Below are 16,453 nucleotides of genomic sequence, written 5' to 3' on the forward strand. Positions count from 1 at the left end.
AATAACTATAATAATAATTATTATTATAGATATTAATTAATAAATTCCTATTATATTATATATAATATTAATTAATAATCATAAAAGTTATGTTTTTCTGAGGTCATTAAGACTTTTAATTAGTATAAAAACAATCACGTATAAAAAATTTAACAGAAGCCAATTTGACAGAAGCCGGTTTTTTCTTCTGTTCAAAGAAGTGTGCAGAGTTCTTTAAAAGTATTTTCTGATGTTGACGCTCGATGCTCATTTTTAGCATTAAAACACGTGATCAAAATTAACACTTGATATTCATCAGCTTTCACTTATTTTATAGACGGATCGGAAATTCAATCTAAGAATCAAGAAGAAAAAGACCTATTTTATTGTTAAAAATGAATGTCGAGCGTCAGCATTAAATTGTACCTTAAGCTTACCTCAGCAACAACAAACTCTTCGATTTCTTCGCAGGTTCTTTACGACGAGGGGTTTATCCCAGCGACAGCGTCGTCGTCGTTGTCGCTGCTGCCGCCACCACCGTCATCGGAGTGCCGCCTCCACTACCACCACCACCAGCACCACCACCATCGCCACCACCGCTGCCGCCGTCGCCGCGCTCCGGGTATCGAACGTGAGTCGCGCGGCGCTGCTTGCCGCCGCGCCGGCACCGACCATATAAATGCGCGGCGCCGGCGGGCGCGCTCAGTATGTGTCATGCTTTGCGATCGAGCGTGTTGTCCGTGATGGCGGCCCGAGTGCGGTTGAAGATGCGCCGCGGCACCGGCGTGTCGCCGCTTGCCGTTCTCTTCGCGATGTGCGCTGTGTTGGGTCCTGCCAGTGGGATGTTCGAGCACCGACACTGCAATCACCAGCATCCACGAGCACACGAGGTAAGTGCCATGCATTCACGAGCACCGCAGTGAAAGATTCTAACCTCTTTCCTTGCTCCTTCGTTCCGCGCTTACGTCGTTTATTCCTTGTTCTCCTTTCACTGCGCGCGTACACGCTGTACATTTATATCTCACGATCGTCTCTAATCTTCGTAGTAATATTTCTCGTCTACCGATGATATATTTCTCTATTTCCCATTTGCGTCAAACGAGTTTTCACCTTGTCGAAAGGAATCTAGTCGAGCGCGACAGATCAGGTTGTTCCTCGCAGTAATATCCGTTGCATGCATTGACACGTGTTCGCTCCGTCTCTATCTCTCTCACGTGTGGCGCGATAGTCTCCATGTGAATTGATTGCGATAACGACAGCTTTCAAATTTCGTATTTTGACTTTTTCCTTCGTTATATACGCAGTTTCTCGTAAAACTACTCTCGTAAAACGCTAAAATGATATAAATGGAGCGCAACATGCCGTTACGAATTTGTCACGGTTTGTGAACTCTTGCAGTTATGAATTTTATCGAGACATGGAATCGGTCACTTGCGTTGACTCGTAGTGATTAAAGACGTGTGTATGTACATATTTCATTTTCGCGCGACGTTTCAACGCGCCATTCATACGTTGCGCCGATAGAAGGAAGACTTCGGTGAATGTTTCCATGCGCGGCGGCGAGAGGGGAGAAACACGTGTTTTCGGAACAGCACGTGCTGCTGCGGGATGTCTCGGCGCGTTGACCTTCCACGCGCGTCGCGTTTCACGGACAGCCGAGCTCGATGACGCATATACGGTTTATAGGTTTATAGCATTATCGAGAGACGTTCATTCAATATCGTTAAAATTTCCGAGAGCAAGCCTGTTCAATTTGAGCTCCGGAACCAAAATTCAAAGCCATCGACATAAAAAAATTCAATGTAAGATTTTAGGAACTATAAATTGTTGATAAGCGTCACTTAGATGCGTATCAAAACTTTACAATCTCCGAAATTTTACTTATATTGAATTTTTTTGCATCGATGGTTTTGCGTTTTGGCTCCGGAATTTAAATTGGACAGGCTTGCTTATTTAAGGGCGGTATTCATAGTCCGTTTTTATTTTAAGACCGTCTTAAGTAATGTCTTAAGATACTGATACGGTTCTCTAATTGGTTCATGACATCTTAAGACTGTATTTAAGACGGTCTTAAATATAAGATTCGACTATGAATATTAGCTTTTGGAGAATAGTCGAAATCAATATTTGGATTTCATCAATATTTTTCATCACTTCTCCTATTTTCTGTTTAATCTTGCGTCACACATTGATAGCACACTTTAAAATGAAGTAACTCTTTAACCGAAATTTGTATCGTGTCTAGATAGCACACATGCCAAAATCTGGACATAAGACGTCTCAGACCAGTATTCATAGTCCATTCTTTTTTAAGAGTAATATTTTAAGATGCGACTTTCTAATTGATTCTTGATATCTTAAAAGTGTATTTAAGACGGTCTTAGAATCTGATCTCACAAAAATTGTAACACTTACAATTAAACTTACAATTAAACTTGTAAATTATAGACGTAAGCAATACACAAGCTTTGGCGTAGTCATATGACATATGATTTATTACCATGTCTAAGTATGTCTCACAATAATTCTTATTCTCAGACTATCCTTAAATCGGCTATCAATATTAAAAACGTCTTAAGCTGTAATATGATTAAAGCCTGGTTGCACCAACGTTACTTTGAATATAAGCAAAACTTTAAACTTTCTCTATCTCGTTTTAAAATCGAAAAGAGACAGAAACAAAGAGAATTTTAAGCCTCGCTTAAAATTAAAATAACGTTGGTGCAATCGAGCCTAAGACATTTAAGGTCGGTTGCACTAACGTTACTTTAACTTTAAGCTTAGAGACTTAAACTCTCTTCCTCATTTTAAAATTGAAAAAAAACACAAACGTCTTTAAGACGATTATAGTTGTTGGTTACAGTTGGTGGTTGATGATTCTATTTTAATCAATCACGATACAACGAATATAGACTGGTTATATCGTGATTTGCTAAAATAGAACTTTCAATTGAGAATCACAACCGGCAACCTGTAGTCGTGATTACTCACAGTTTTTTATTTACTGGTTAACCTGTGATTAGGCCGAAAATTATATTTTTCTATCTATGCTTAATCACTAAACTAATTTTGTAGTATAACTTTCTAAAGTTACTACACACACACACATAAAATCGTTAGCTTTGTGGTTTATTAAGTTAAAGTGAGGTCAAATCCAATCCTATAAGTTAATCCATAACTACAAGTAAATAATGAAAATCCAGGTCTTAAAGATGTTTTGAAACGTCTTATGTCCTGATTTGAATATGCACGCTATCAAGGCATTTTATAAAAGAGTTAAAGTTATCCCAACTGAGTCAAAGTTAACTCATTTTACAATACACGTGAGATTCACGTAATATATTGTGAGATATTAACTCTTTGCAGTCACGTTTGAAATAATGTTGTACGACAGTATCGCATGTTTCTTCAAGGATTTAAATGTAAACGATTATAATCGGCAAACTGTATATTTTTAAAACTATATGAACTATACTTCAAATAATAAAAATTCTTTAAGCCATAATAAAAAATGAAAGAAAGTGAAAATCTTTCTTTATTTGTTTGATCTTTCTTTATTTGTGAAAAATATTTGGATTGCAAAAGATTAATGTAGGATTTAGAAAGATATTGATTTTATTTTTTAGCAACAGAGATTTGTTGCTTGCTATTTGAGATATAAAATCATTGTTGATATAAGCTAATAATTTTAGAATAGAATGTAAACAATTATAATCGGCAAATTATAATATATAATTTTGGAATTTTATAAACTTTTTAAAATAATTGTTTGAGTCATGTTAGATAAATGAAAATGAGAACCACATAAGTTTATTTGATCTTTGCTCATTTGTGAAAAATAATTGGACTGTAAAGAATTAATATATGATTAATACATGATACGTTGATTTTATTTATAAATAATAACAAAGATTTATTGTTTGTTATTTCGAGTATGAAAAATTGCAGATAAGATAATAATTTTATAACAATGTATTTAAAGAATATATCTCTATTATTTTATTGCCATTGTGTACCAATTGTCTGCATTGTCATTTCGAGGAAAATGGAATAGTATATTTGGATGACATATATTGCAATGTAATGATTTAACTTCCTATTAAATGCTCAATGTACGCTATACTTTGAGGATCATTTACGTTCCACCATTACGGATATCGTTTATCTCATTAAATCTCTGCTATTTGCCATAATATCCGTTCTTTAGAATGTATTGCATAATATTGCAGAACGAACTTCGTTGATACTTGATGCTTAATGAATAATTCATAATTATTGTAATAATCATATCATCGATGAATATTAATTATATTAGTTGCAAATATTAATTGTGGTATCATGTCGCGAATGTTCATTGATCTGTAGAGTATTCCATTATTTGATGCCATTTTACTATTATTGAGCAAACTTGTTAAAGCAAAAATAGTTCCGGTAATTAGCGTTTATAAATGAGAAGCCTTTTGCTTTCTAATTCAGCTATAAAATTAAACTTTTTAATTAATTTTGTAATATATTCATTTTAACAGATTGATTAGAAGGTTCAGTTATACAATGGTTATTTAAAATTGAAAATGCTTTACGAGGAAATGCTTATCAAGCTTTGATAAAAGAAAAGTTGATTTTGCTTTGATCAAAGAGTCTATGAAAAAACGATGAGAAAATGATGAGATATGCCATATCGTATGGCTTGTATCGTTTATTGGGCACTGTAAAAGTTTTGCGTAAATTTTAATTTCGTCCTTTGAAAGGGCGAACTATTTTTCGCATGACAGAAAACAATCGACAGATACGACACAAGTTTTTTAAAATTGTGGATAGGCAGACAAAAGCTGGCCATCCGTTTCCTTTTCCAACTCGTCCCCTTTTTACCCCGAAAAAAATAGACTCAATTATCAGGATTGAAACGGTGCACGGATTTTCTATTCGCAGAATGAACTTGATTGACTTTTCACTCGGTCAGTTTTGACAATTTTCGTTTGTGAAAGTCAACATAAAAATGTCTTTAGAATGAAAATGCAACATTTCTCAATTTGCAAAATTTTCTTTCAATAAGGAAAAACAAATAGTTTTTTTTTTTTATAATTAACACACATCTGTATCTTAATATCAAGCTTTTATAAAAGCTGAATTTGTGAAAATGCATTGTATAAAATATTTAATGAATTTTTAAATCTTATTTTATTTATCTTAATCTTTTTTATTAATCTGCAGTGCAAAAGCATTTTTGTGCCATTTTAAAAAAATACAAATCCAGGTCAAAAATATATTTTTCTCCAGGGATCCGTTTATTTTCTTGTGCTAAAAAATGGTTTTCCATTTTGACACGAAATTGAGTGAAAAACTAGAATATTTCGATGGCATAGCATTGTGCCCATGGGCGCAACTTCAGGGTCTAACGACTCTATTGTTAACATGTATAGTATGTGAGTTTAGATCATTCAAAACAAAAATAAAAAAATGTTAACATGCAATATTTTGTTTAGAGAAAATGAAAAGTAAACGTATTCTATATCACAGCGTTCGTTAAAAACATGTACATGTCGAAACTATGCGACTATACATAAATGCATTTTATGTCATTATTGATTTTTAAATTTTCATAATAATTAATGAACAATTTTTAAATGTTTCCAAACAAATTTTTTCTCAGTTTACAGTTAGTTAGGATTTACATTTATAGCGTAACTTCGTACAGAGAACTAGTTTCTAACGTTTCGGCGAATGGTCGAAGTGCTCGGTGGCGGTTTTATATGTGAGTGTATTCGTTTTAAGGACCGTTTCAGTGAAAGAGAATTTGCATGCGAATGTAAAAGTTTACGGTTGTCCCACTCGTGCTTATAGCACTTCATACGAGCATTCGGGGAACTTTTCTGTTTGGCGATTCCACCGTCATCACGTACCAATTTTGCGCTCTCGTAAGGACATAACTCATTCGTACGTACGTTCGCCTTTTATTCCGTATAAGGTCTGACAATAAAAGAGACATATGGAATTATGTGAATTGTGTGTCCGTTGCTGGTACTCAGCCAACTGTTTACGGACTACCCTTTTCTATGTAATAATACAGGAATGTCGGAACTCACACAGGTCAATATATTATGTATGCACAGAGTACGTTCCGTTTTTACGCTTACACGCAATAAGCATCAATTCATTTTTGTTGTCTATCAAATATTAAACAAGCACAGATGATACTTAAGTCTAACAGAGAACGCATCCTTCGTGTAAATTTATTTTTCTTCAAATTATTCTTTTCTTTTAATTTAATTTAATTTAATTTATTGTGTACTTAAATACATAAAAATGTATATAAGCGAAAAGTATACATAAAAGGTAAGGGACCAGCGAAACTGTTGCTGTAAACCTTATTTGATAAACTTGATATTAACATGATAGTGTAATAGTAATTGAATGGAATAGGGGGATCATACCTGACCGGTATTCTGTTCTTATTTCAAGACTGTTTTAAGTAATGTGTTAAGATACGACCCTTTAATTGGTTTGTGACATTTTAAGACTATATTTAAGATGATCTTGAATATAAAAATCGATGAATACTAATCTATATGTCTAAATCTAATCAAAAAGTCACCTAGATGTAAGAGTTCTTCTGTGACTCTCATTAAATCAGTACGGATTACAAAATTATCCGGGGATATAATATAATAGGATGAGGATTTAAACTTAATTGCGACCTGTCGGTTACGAGTCTGTCGTTTTCACATAGAGCCATACGACAACCCAAAAATTAATACTTGACTAAAATATTTTTTTAATATTATAATATTTTTTAATATTATTATATTTGATATAATGATGCTAAGATTATTATTATGAACAATTAGATAATTAAATAGTAAAACACTTCAGTAATAATTTATTTAATTTTTCTTAATTTATTTAATTAATCAGAATTTTTTCTTTTTAATCATGATTTTAATATTAAAATTGTACGATGAAATTAATTATTCCGAAACATAGAAATAGAAAGAATGAATGATATTCAAACCGTTTGTATCAAGATTTAAATCTCTTTGATGCGACGAAATTGCACTTAACTTTTACAAAAGACATAATTATACGTAATATCTTGCAATTCGTTCGCGCTGCGAGAAGTGTCGAGTTTTCATTATGATTATCCCCATAATTTTTCCCGTCTGTGAGAAGAACGCACGGCGGGGGTGTCAAGTTTTCATTACGATTATCGGAAGTACTTTGCGCTCACTTGCTGTCGCGTCGAGAATAAAAGTAAAACGAAGGTCGCACGATTTCGTAGGAAAAACTTTCCTAGTGTGAGCGCTTCAATGAAAGTGTACGCGAATGGAATTTCGCTGGAGCACGTACGCGCGCGCGCTCTCGCAGAGTCCGGTATTTTTCTTCGATACTGATTTATTTACAAGGCGGTCGCTTGAAATCTCGTGTGCAGAAAGGTTATTAAGAAACTCGATTCCCATCGAAGTTTATGGCTTTCGTGGGACGTGCAACGATATATGCGACAGTATGAGACTTAAGAGGGAGGACATCGTGGAAACGGACACGCGAGCTTTACATAGGTATTTTTCGATGATTTATCGATTCGAATCGATTGATCAAGAATGTTAAGACTTGTCTGTACAGACAAATTATAAACGGTATATAGAAACAATGATAGATTATTGGTGATGGTATATTCTCATTCGATCAATCGGTATTTACGCATATCTCGTTCGAGAAAATTTTATTTCTCAAGTACATTTTTCCATGATAAAATATTCAATCAAATTCTCGATATGATTTTAGAGAAATATTTATTAAATGCATATTTATTTAATTCTGATTATAAATACTTTGAATATACTACGTGAAAATATTCATAATAATTAATGTTTATTGGTTAAATGAGGATTGATTAATTTTCGTTGTACCTAATTTTGCATTTTCAATAATGTAATTAATCATGTTACGTTTACTTGTTAAATTAAATTATTTTACTTGAAGAAAATATTTCGCATATATATGATAATTTCAGTATATTAAAAGATTGTTCACTAAATATTAATTAGTTTAACAAATTTGATTTTACTATATAATAAATAAAAAATAACTAGAAATTATTGCATTCAGAGATTACAAGATTTGTGTATATAATTTTATTTCAATTATCGTTTCAAAACTTCATTATTGACAAATTTGACAGATCTATTCTGTATTAAAAAGAGATGTTGAAATTGAAACGCTATATTAAGCTATATAATAAGAATATATTGTAAAGTATAAATGGATTTCGTTATTTCAAGCATGCAATCTTTTGAAAGCGAGTTAGCACATTGCAAAATCTTGTACTCAATATGACGAATCATTAAGAATACTGAAAACCTTGTTGATATCTAAATAGAATTATACATGTGTGTGTGTGTACACACACGCGCGCGCGCGCGCACACACACACACGCACGCACGCGCGCACACACACACACGCACGCACGCACGCACGCACGCACGCACGCACGCACATACATGTAGTATGTGTATAGGTGATAACAAAGGACAATAAGTTACCATCGATTATAAAGTGAAAAATATTTTCATGAAGAGAGACTTAGATTTACACATATTTATATTGTTGCAACAATATAACATCAATTAATTATAATTACAAAAATATATATATGTGTATGTTTTGTGAACGAGTTCTTAATTATGACTACAAAAAATATTACATTGTTCAATTAAGTAGTTTTTACGAAAAAAGCTAAAAGTTCTAATAACAGTGAGTAATGTATATATTGTTACACATCAAAGTTTGCTATAAACTCGCAGAACTGCTCCAAGAAGTGCATATTTATAAAATTCATGAACTTAGTTGTGCGTGGAAAGTAATGATTCATATGTTGTTTTGTTCCAATCACTTGGTGCTGATTAATTATGATATTTGCAAGTATATTGTGTTGTAACTGTTGACGTATAAAACAAATAAAAATACTGCTATAGGTATAAGTCGTTACAATCGATTGGGAATAATAACTACAATAAGATCGCAATAAGAATCATTAGGAAATATCTCTTGCAATCGCGTGAGTTTGCCGAACTGTGAAAAGTGAAACGTGCAAGATGATAGATCTGAAACTAAAGAGAGGCAATAATATCGCTGATGAAAAGCAGCATTTGTGAATTTGGATTTTGTTAAATTTATGCAATTTTTTACGTATTAAGTAAATGTTGAATAAAATATTTTAATATCTATAAGGCTCATAATATTATTTATAATTTAACACAAAGTGATATAATTAGACATTAAACATTTATTTTTCACTGATTATTTTATTTTTCATTTTATATTTCGTGACGTTGTAATGTGTACATTATATTAATTGTTCATTGAATATTGTTGAAGTTAAATATAAATTAAAATTATTGTAACATAAATTTAAAGCAAGATTTTTAATAATTAAATAAATTTTTTATAATCATGTAAATATTAAGTACATTATTTCATATGTATATTAAAGTTTTGTTCATGTAAAATTATAATTATAATATAATTTATTCAACGAATAAGGAATTAACGTATACAGATTGTGATTTTCTGCGAACGTAAATCCAGATCGAGAAGGATTTAAAAACTCGAGACAATTAAGTAGCGTTTTATCCCGAACATGGAAACATATGCAAAACTGTGCTTCGAAGCACTTGCGCCAACCGCTTTAACATATCCGTATTAACTGTTAATCAGGTCGGGCATACAGCACTTCTCATTAGTAGCTTCTGATTACGTGGTGTACTTAAATCAGTGCGCAACAAAGCTTTCTAAATTGTTGTTTGAATATTGTATCATTTCTGTGTCGGGAAAGGGAGGATTTAATAACAAACATATCACATCTATAATCAAGATCATGCATTATATCCGGTATGGTATATTACAATAACGGGGGCGCGTTGAACGGGCAAATTAAATTTCATCTCCATAACATTTGCAACAACGGTGATCTGGTAATGCTGTCGCTCTTATCAATAGGTAATGATTATTACCCGCGCAGTTTCGCGCCGGTTTGTATGTCGCTCATAACATGCGCATCATCCACCCTCGTCATCCCAATCATTTCATCAAAACATCTACGTATCGCATCTGTTCATGTTATCGGCGTTTGCTGTCGCTATCAGTAATCAGATGATACATTCTGCGGTTGCATACAAGTAGCATATATCACCGGAAAGTGTGATGAAACATCTCTTTCATCATCAATAAAAGCTGTTGTGCTATGATACATACGTATTATATGATTCAGTATGTAATATAAATATATAATATTTCTGAGAAATTGCTTTTTCATGTAATGCATATTTTTTAATTTTGCTTATATATAATATATAAAGTCAAAATTAGAGAAAATTGATAAAATTATGAATCATATAAATCTGATAAAACGTTTTCAAAATATGGAATTGACTTCTGAAAAACACATTTAAACTTACTTTTAAGATTATTTTATATAATTTACTGACACGCGGTGTTTAAGTAAATGAACGCATTAAAGTAATTGAACGCAAATAAATTTCATGATAACAATAATATTGAATTATCTATTACTTCTAACAATTAATGATACAGTAGTGTGTGTGTGTTAATCAGATGCAGTAACTACATTTGTACCATTACGTGATTAGGAATCAAACTGGAGTATGTTGTTTGTTTCATAATTTGATAAAGATATTTGTATGCCTCTGTATGCCTAAGGCAAAATATCGTGCGAGCAATGGTTGGTAGGTAACCAGTACTGTTAACGAATGTCGAAATAAATCCAATTTTAAACTCGACGGTTACAAATGATTGGATGAACGTGTTCCAGTAGATAACTTCGATGAAACGTTCCTCCATTAATTGAACTTGCAATCAAGTCGAATTCGTTTAATCTAGACTGACTCCGGGCTGAGATTAAACTTTTTACGTTTGCGTAGAACATTGATTGACCTCGAACGATGAACGGAAGATATGTAGTTACGAAAGATAAATTGATTTGACATAACATACCTTTTCAGAGAGAATGTTCCCATATTTTACTCTTCTGATTCGTTTGTGAACGATATTCCTAAAATTCTAAACATGATAGAAAACGCTCGATTTATTGAAAGAAATCTCATTACAACTTTTTCCTGATTTCTTCGGTATTCACCTTGTACATGTAACGAAGAATATGCATTCCTGATAATTATCAGCTGTGTACGAACAAAAATAAATTAAAATGCTTTTAGAGTCGCTTTCCTCCATGTTCGCTGTTGGTGGGAAATGCAAACTTTCTCCTGATAGTCTGAGAATTTAATAAAACGAATCGCTCACTCGGGAGTAGTATAACGGTGTAACCTTAACCTCGATCAAAATAGTGGGACGTGAAATTGGCGGAGTCGCGCGTCATCGAAGTCGGGTTACGTATTGCCTTTGCGGCCGCTTTGAAAGTTTCGGGGCATCGCTCGCTTCGAATGAAAATGGATGACCGGCTGCTCTTCGTGCGGCGCGACATTCTCTTTTTTTTCTCTCCCCTTTTCTACTGCGCTTGTTCTTGTCCTTTTGCATCCCGTTTTTCCGTCGCTTTTTGCCCAGCCAACTTTTGCGTCCTTTGGGACTGCGCGAATTGCATAGCCATGCATATTCGGAACTTTCTGCCGGCGCGGCACCTTCGGTTCATCCTTTCGTTAATAAAGAACGGCCCGTTTGGGACATCGATTCGATCGGAAAAACTGCCAACTAATTTTTCGCATATATAGCCGTATCGAAATCCGCTACCGCTTATCTATGCTAAGTAAAAAGAGGCGCGCGACGCGATTTGTCCGTAAGATAATATTTTTCCGACAACATGTGAGTTTATCGCTGTATCAATTATTTTTCTGATAAAATTGATATTTGCAAATCCGCAAATGTTTCATTTTTTTTCTATACTTTGTGTAATTTTTTGTGATAGTTAAAAAAAAATCACATGAGTTTGTCTCCTCATTTATCTGTAATTATTATATTTCTCTTTACATTTCTTTTTTGAAAGACTAAAATTTATCTATTGAAATTTTAAATAAAAGATCTTAAAAGGTTTTACATAATTAAATGTTAAAAAAAACTTCAATGTGATTAGAAGTACATTTATTTTGTACAAGTATACACATAAAAGTTCTTGCTTCAAATAAAAAATTATTAGATTTTTGATATGACAATGCATTCTTTGAATGTTACAATGTGTTATAATGTGTTGAAAGATTATTTCTTTCATATGAGATTGTTTGAATCTCGATAATTCGAACTCTTCAAGGAAGATTATTTATATATTTTATTCCTCGATTATATTTACTTTATTTTCAAAATTTTTCTATTTGCAATAATTATATTAAATACAATTTACAATAATTAAAGAATACATATAACTCTTATTGTGCTATTATAGGAATTTTATTGGCATAAATTTTGCAATCAAATGAAATGTAATCGGTTGGCTGAACTGTGTGTCTGTCCGACGATAGGTCATCCAGTTTTCACAGGAAACGTTCCGGATTAATCATGGCTGATTGTTTGAACAGACAATAGCAGTCCTGGTAAACTCCAGGCATGGGTGAACATGGTTCTAAGCAGCATACGAAACATTTCAGGAACGTCGCCACGGCGCTAATTAGTCGACCATTCGCAGATGAGCTTAATATTCCATTTCCGCGAAGGCGACCGCGTTTTACATTTTTGCCACGCACACTGAGATATAGATGAGTCGTATTTTAACCGTCATTCTTTGTCGCGAGTTCGCTGGTCCGTTGTTTAATCCTTTCGTTTTTCCGACAACGCGGCCTTGATTGCGAAAAATTACGCCATTCTTGTGAACTTTGGTAACTGTGACGAAGTCTTTTTACACGGTTATAAACGTGATATATCGTGAGAGAATAAAGGATTTTCATACCGACTTGGTATCCGAACATAAAATGGCAATCGTTATAGAGTAAATAATTTTTCATTAAACATATATTCGAAAAAAGTAATATTTATATATAACTAAAATAGAATTCAAATGAAATAGTTGAGAGTTATAATTAGAAACTATAAATATTTTTGCGCTTTTCTGAAGTTTGTAGATATACTGTAATGTTGAAAAAGTAATTAAACTCTCAGAGACTTTCGAAGGCATGAATCTGTTTTTTATTTTTGCAAAGCGTGATATTCCGAGATATCTTTTTTCTTGATCAAGTTTTACGATAGACGCTAAGTTGTCAACTCGCCGCAGTTGTTGAACTTATTATGCATTCCACGTCCAATCGCGACTCCCGCTTTCCATTATTTATGTCATCCGCCAACTTGTCCTATAAAATAGTATTCTTCTTGACCTGGAAGGAAGTGTTCGCGTGTCGACGTCTCCGCGATGCACAATTTCTTGGCAGCGCGCCAAGCGTGATCCTCTAGACTACGTCACGCCCATCCTCACAAGTGTTGTAATTTCGACGCTCTTGACGAAGTCAGGTAACGAGAGGATCTTTGTGAACGCGAGAATGAATGCAGGAGAGAGAAAGAAAGAGAGAGGGGGGCAGGGGGGGAGGGAGGAGAGAGAGAGAGAGAGAGAGAGAGAGAGAGAGAGAGAGAGAGAGAGAGCAGGGATTTTTCACGAGCGAAACGCAAGAGATTTTCGATGGTTAGATCCGGCACGTCGAACGAAAATCCGGAGCGAAGTGGCCTTCCGAAGTAAACCAATCTGACCAGGGCTTTACGTCGCTTTCGTTCTTCGGTAAAAGTTCCTGCTTCATGTGGGCGGTCTCGCCATGTGTACGTCGGAAATGCTGGTGTGCAGTTCGTGAGTGGCTGAAGGTGGGATGAATGAAGAGGCAACTGGAGTTGCACCTATCGATCGGTCCATTCGCACGTGCATGTATGTTGTGTCGTATGAGAAACCTAAGCCCAGACTGAGCAAAATAAGATTTCTTCTTTCTTTTTCCGATTGTGACATAGATCAATCAGAGAGAGATACATATATTTCTTTGTTGATTTGAAAATGAGGACTTTTGATTTTTCTATTGATAGATAGAAATGATCAATCGGTCATTTAAGTCATATCAGTTGGAAGAATATTCTTTTAGTTATAGTAGATTGTTAACATTATTATCAATGCTAATTGTAATTTAATTCTGTTTTCTTGCTATATTAAGAATGTTTTTAAAAATTTTGCGTTAATTTTTCTTCTCTCTTCCTCTCTCTCTCTCTCTCTCTCTCTCTCTCTCTCACTTACTCACTCTTTCTCGATTCAAATTATTATAATATTTTTATTTAGTGTTTTGTATTTTTTGGATGTATTGTTTCATGATAAATGTATTGTTTCAATTGCGTTCCAGAAAGTCTGCTTACAAAGGATTAATGTTCAAAAATATTTAGGCATCGTTCAGTTAAACATGGATTATTGCATCGAAATGCTAAGCTATTACGTTATTATGTAATATAAACATTCAGGAAATTAAAATTGAAATTGCCTCATTTGGTTTAAATATATCAATATTTATGAACAAATGGTTCGGCGATTAGGGGAGAGCGAATATTTATACAGTAGAGTGGATTCGGTGGATTAACATGAAAATAATGGTGGGCCTTCATCTCGATGCCGTTAGCTATTAATTCGCCCATAATTAATGATCGATTTGGATCGAAATCAAAATCAAGAGCCATGACGTCCCGGTTGAAGCCGCGGTTGCTTTAACGTAAATATTTGCCGCAATCGTGCTACAGGGCGCGAGGACTTAGATTAAACTATTAATTATTCAACCATTGAGTGGCGTTTACAGACGACGATGTTCAGCGTAAGTTCTATAAATGCGGTTAAGTTGCACAATTACATTTTCGATGCAATTGCTCGTTTACTGTTCGTTTAGAAATAAATTTAATTTACATCGTCTCTCACGAAGTTATTTTAAAATTGCTTGAAGCTATCTCGGTTTCGTAAATAGTCGTATTAAGTTTAATATTGACTGTTGTTAATTTTATTTATCTGATTTATCGTTTACTTGATTTAAAGTTGTGAAAAACTAATTGTATTTCATTTTTTAAATTTTCAAATTTTATATTAAATAAATAATACATACACATATAAATAACATAAAATTAGTAATCAAGGTGTCTGAGTTTTTATTTTACTTTAATGTAATATACATATCTAACATAAAATTAACATAAAATTTAAAAGATGTACCATACTCTGTTAAATTCATAATGTCAAATTTTAACTAATTTTAAATTATTTTAAATCATTTTAAATCATTTTACTCAAGAAAATGTATTGAATTTAATTAAAATTTGGTTTTATTATTTACTAAATGCATACATTAATATGAACATTGTTTATTTTGAAAGTAACTACAGAAATGAATTGATTTATATTTTGAAATATAATAACATATGGAAAGTTAAAAATATTACTTAACTTAAAGGAATTGCTATCGTTTCTTTGATATTTAACAATACTTGCCCAATTAATCATCTATTAGATCTTGGTTTGCAACTGACATGTTGGTGCAAGAAATTAATTCACCCTGATGTGTTATTAATCTACGAGAATACATTGTTCAGGAATGTAGAGTGGTCTTTTATACAGCATACAGTACGAATAACAATGTTAATGTTATAACAATGTTATGAATTATATCATCGGTGGTTAAAATACTTGAGAGAATTTTGGATCTCTTGCGTGATAAATAATACATGTTGAACTTGTGACATTTATCCGAGAAGTTTCTTTGACACAGATATATCCGTAAAATAATTTGGAAAATTTTAAATCACTTTGATACATGCGCGTAGTGAATTTCTTATATCTTATTGATGCTATTAAAGCGTTTTAAGGTCGAAGCGCGAAACCTACTTTCAAAGAACTTTTATTGCGCTGCACATCGTACCGCGTGCTTAACAGAATATTTATTGGAGCTTGGCCGTAGTTGAAAGCGTGAAGTTCCTTGGCCGCTATAATACGCATATGGTCATCCGTAGGATTATAATCGGGAAATTGGCGGAATTACGAACAGATCATACACTGACATGTACCATTACAGTGGGTTGAGAATTATTCGAGCTTAATTTCATAGATCTAAAGATGTAAGAAAAATCATAGTAGCGGTATATTGTAAACAACGAAGAATGTTTCGAGCGAATTGAACCATTATATTTAGAAAACTAACCGTTTATTGAACAATTCATGCCTATTGATATTTTTCTTTCAAACGATTGAGTAAATTTTAGTTATAAAAAACACGTTTCAGTTTTTATTTTTTGCGATTAAGAATAATTCTACGCAATCCTTAAACAATCCTAAACTTTCCAAAATTAAAAAAAAAATTACAGTATTATTAATCAAATTTTTTTAAAAATTACGATAAAAAGAAAAAAAGAAGCTTAAAGAAAGGGAGAGAGCAGAGATGGAGATAGATATATTTGTTTATTTTGAAATATAATATGCATTAAAATAATAAGTAAATTGTGAATGTAATATATATATATATA

At 33.0% G+C, this 16,453-nt stretch overlaps 1 protein-coding gene across 1 annotated transcript in view; it reads left to right on the forward strand.

The window, feature by feature from the left end:
• Positions 1–652: 652 nt before the first annotated feature.
• LOC108694830 (leishmanolysin-like peptidase) overlaps positions 653–16,453 on the forward strand; it is a 286,628-nt gene continuing 270,827 nt past the window's right edge. Inside the window, exon 1 of the mRNA XM_018204505.1 lies at positions 653–869. Within this exon, the coding sequence (XP_018059994.1) occupies positions 687–869 (183 nt within the window). The 5' untranslated portion in view covers positions 653–686. The remainder of the gene's footprint in view (positions 870–16,453) is intronic.

The sequence above is a fragment of the Atta colombica genome, unplaced genomic scaffold, assembly GCF_001594045.1.
Source record: "Atta colombica isolate Treedump-2 unplaced genomic scaffold, Acol1.0 scaffold125, whole genome shotgun sequence".
Taxonomy (NCBI): Eukaryota; Metazoa; Arthropoda; class Insecta; order Hymenoptera; family Formicidae; genus Atta; species Atta colombica.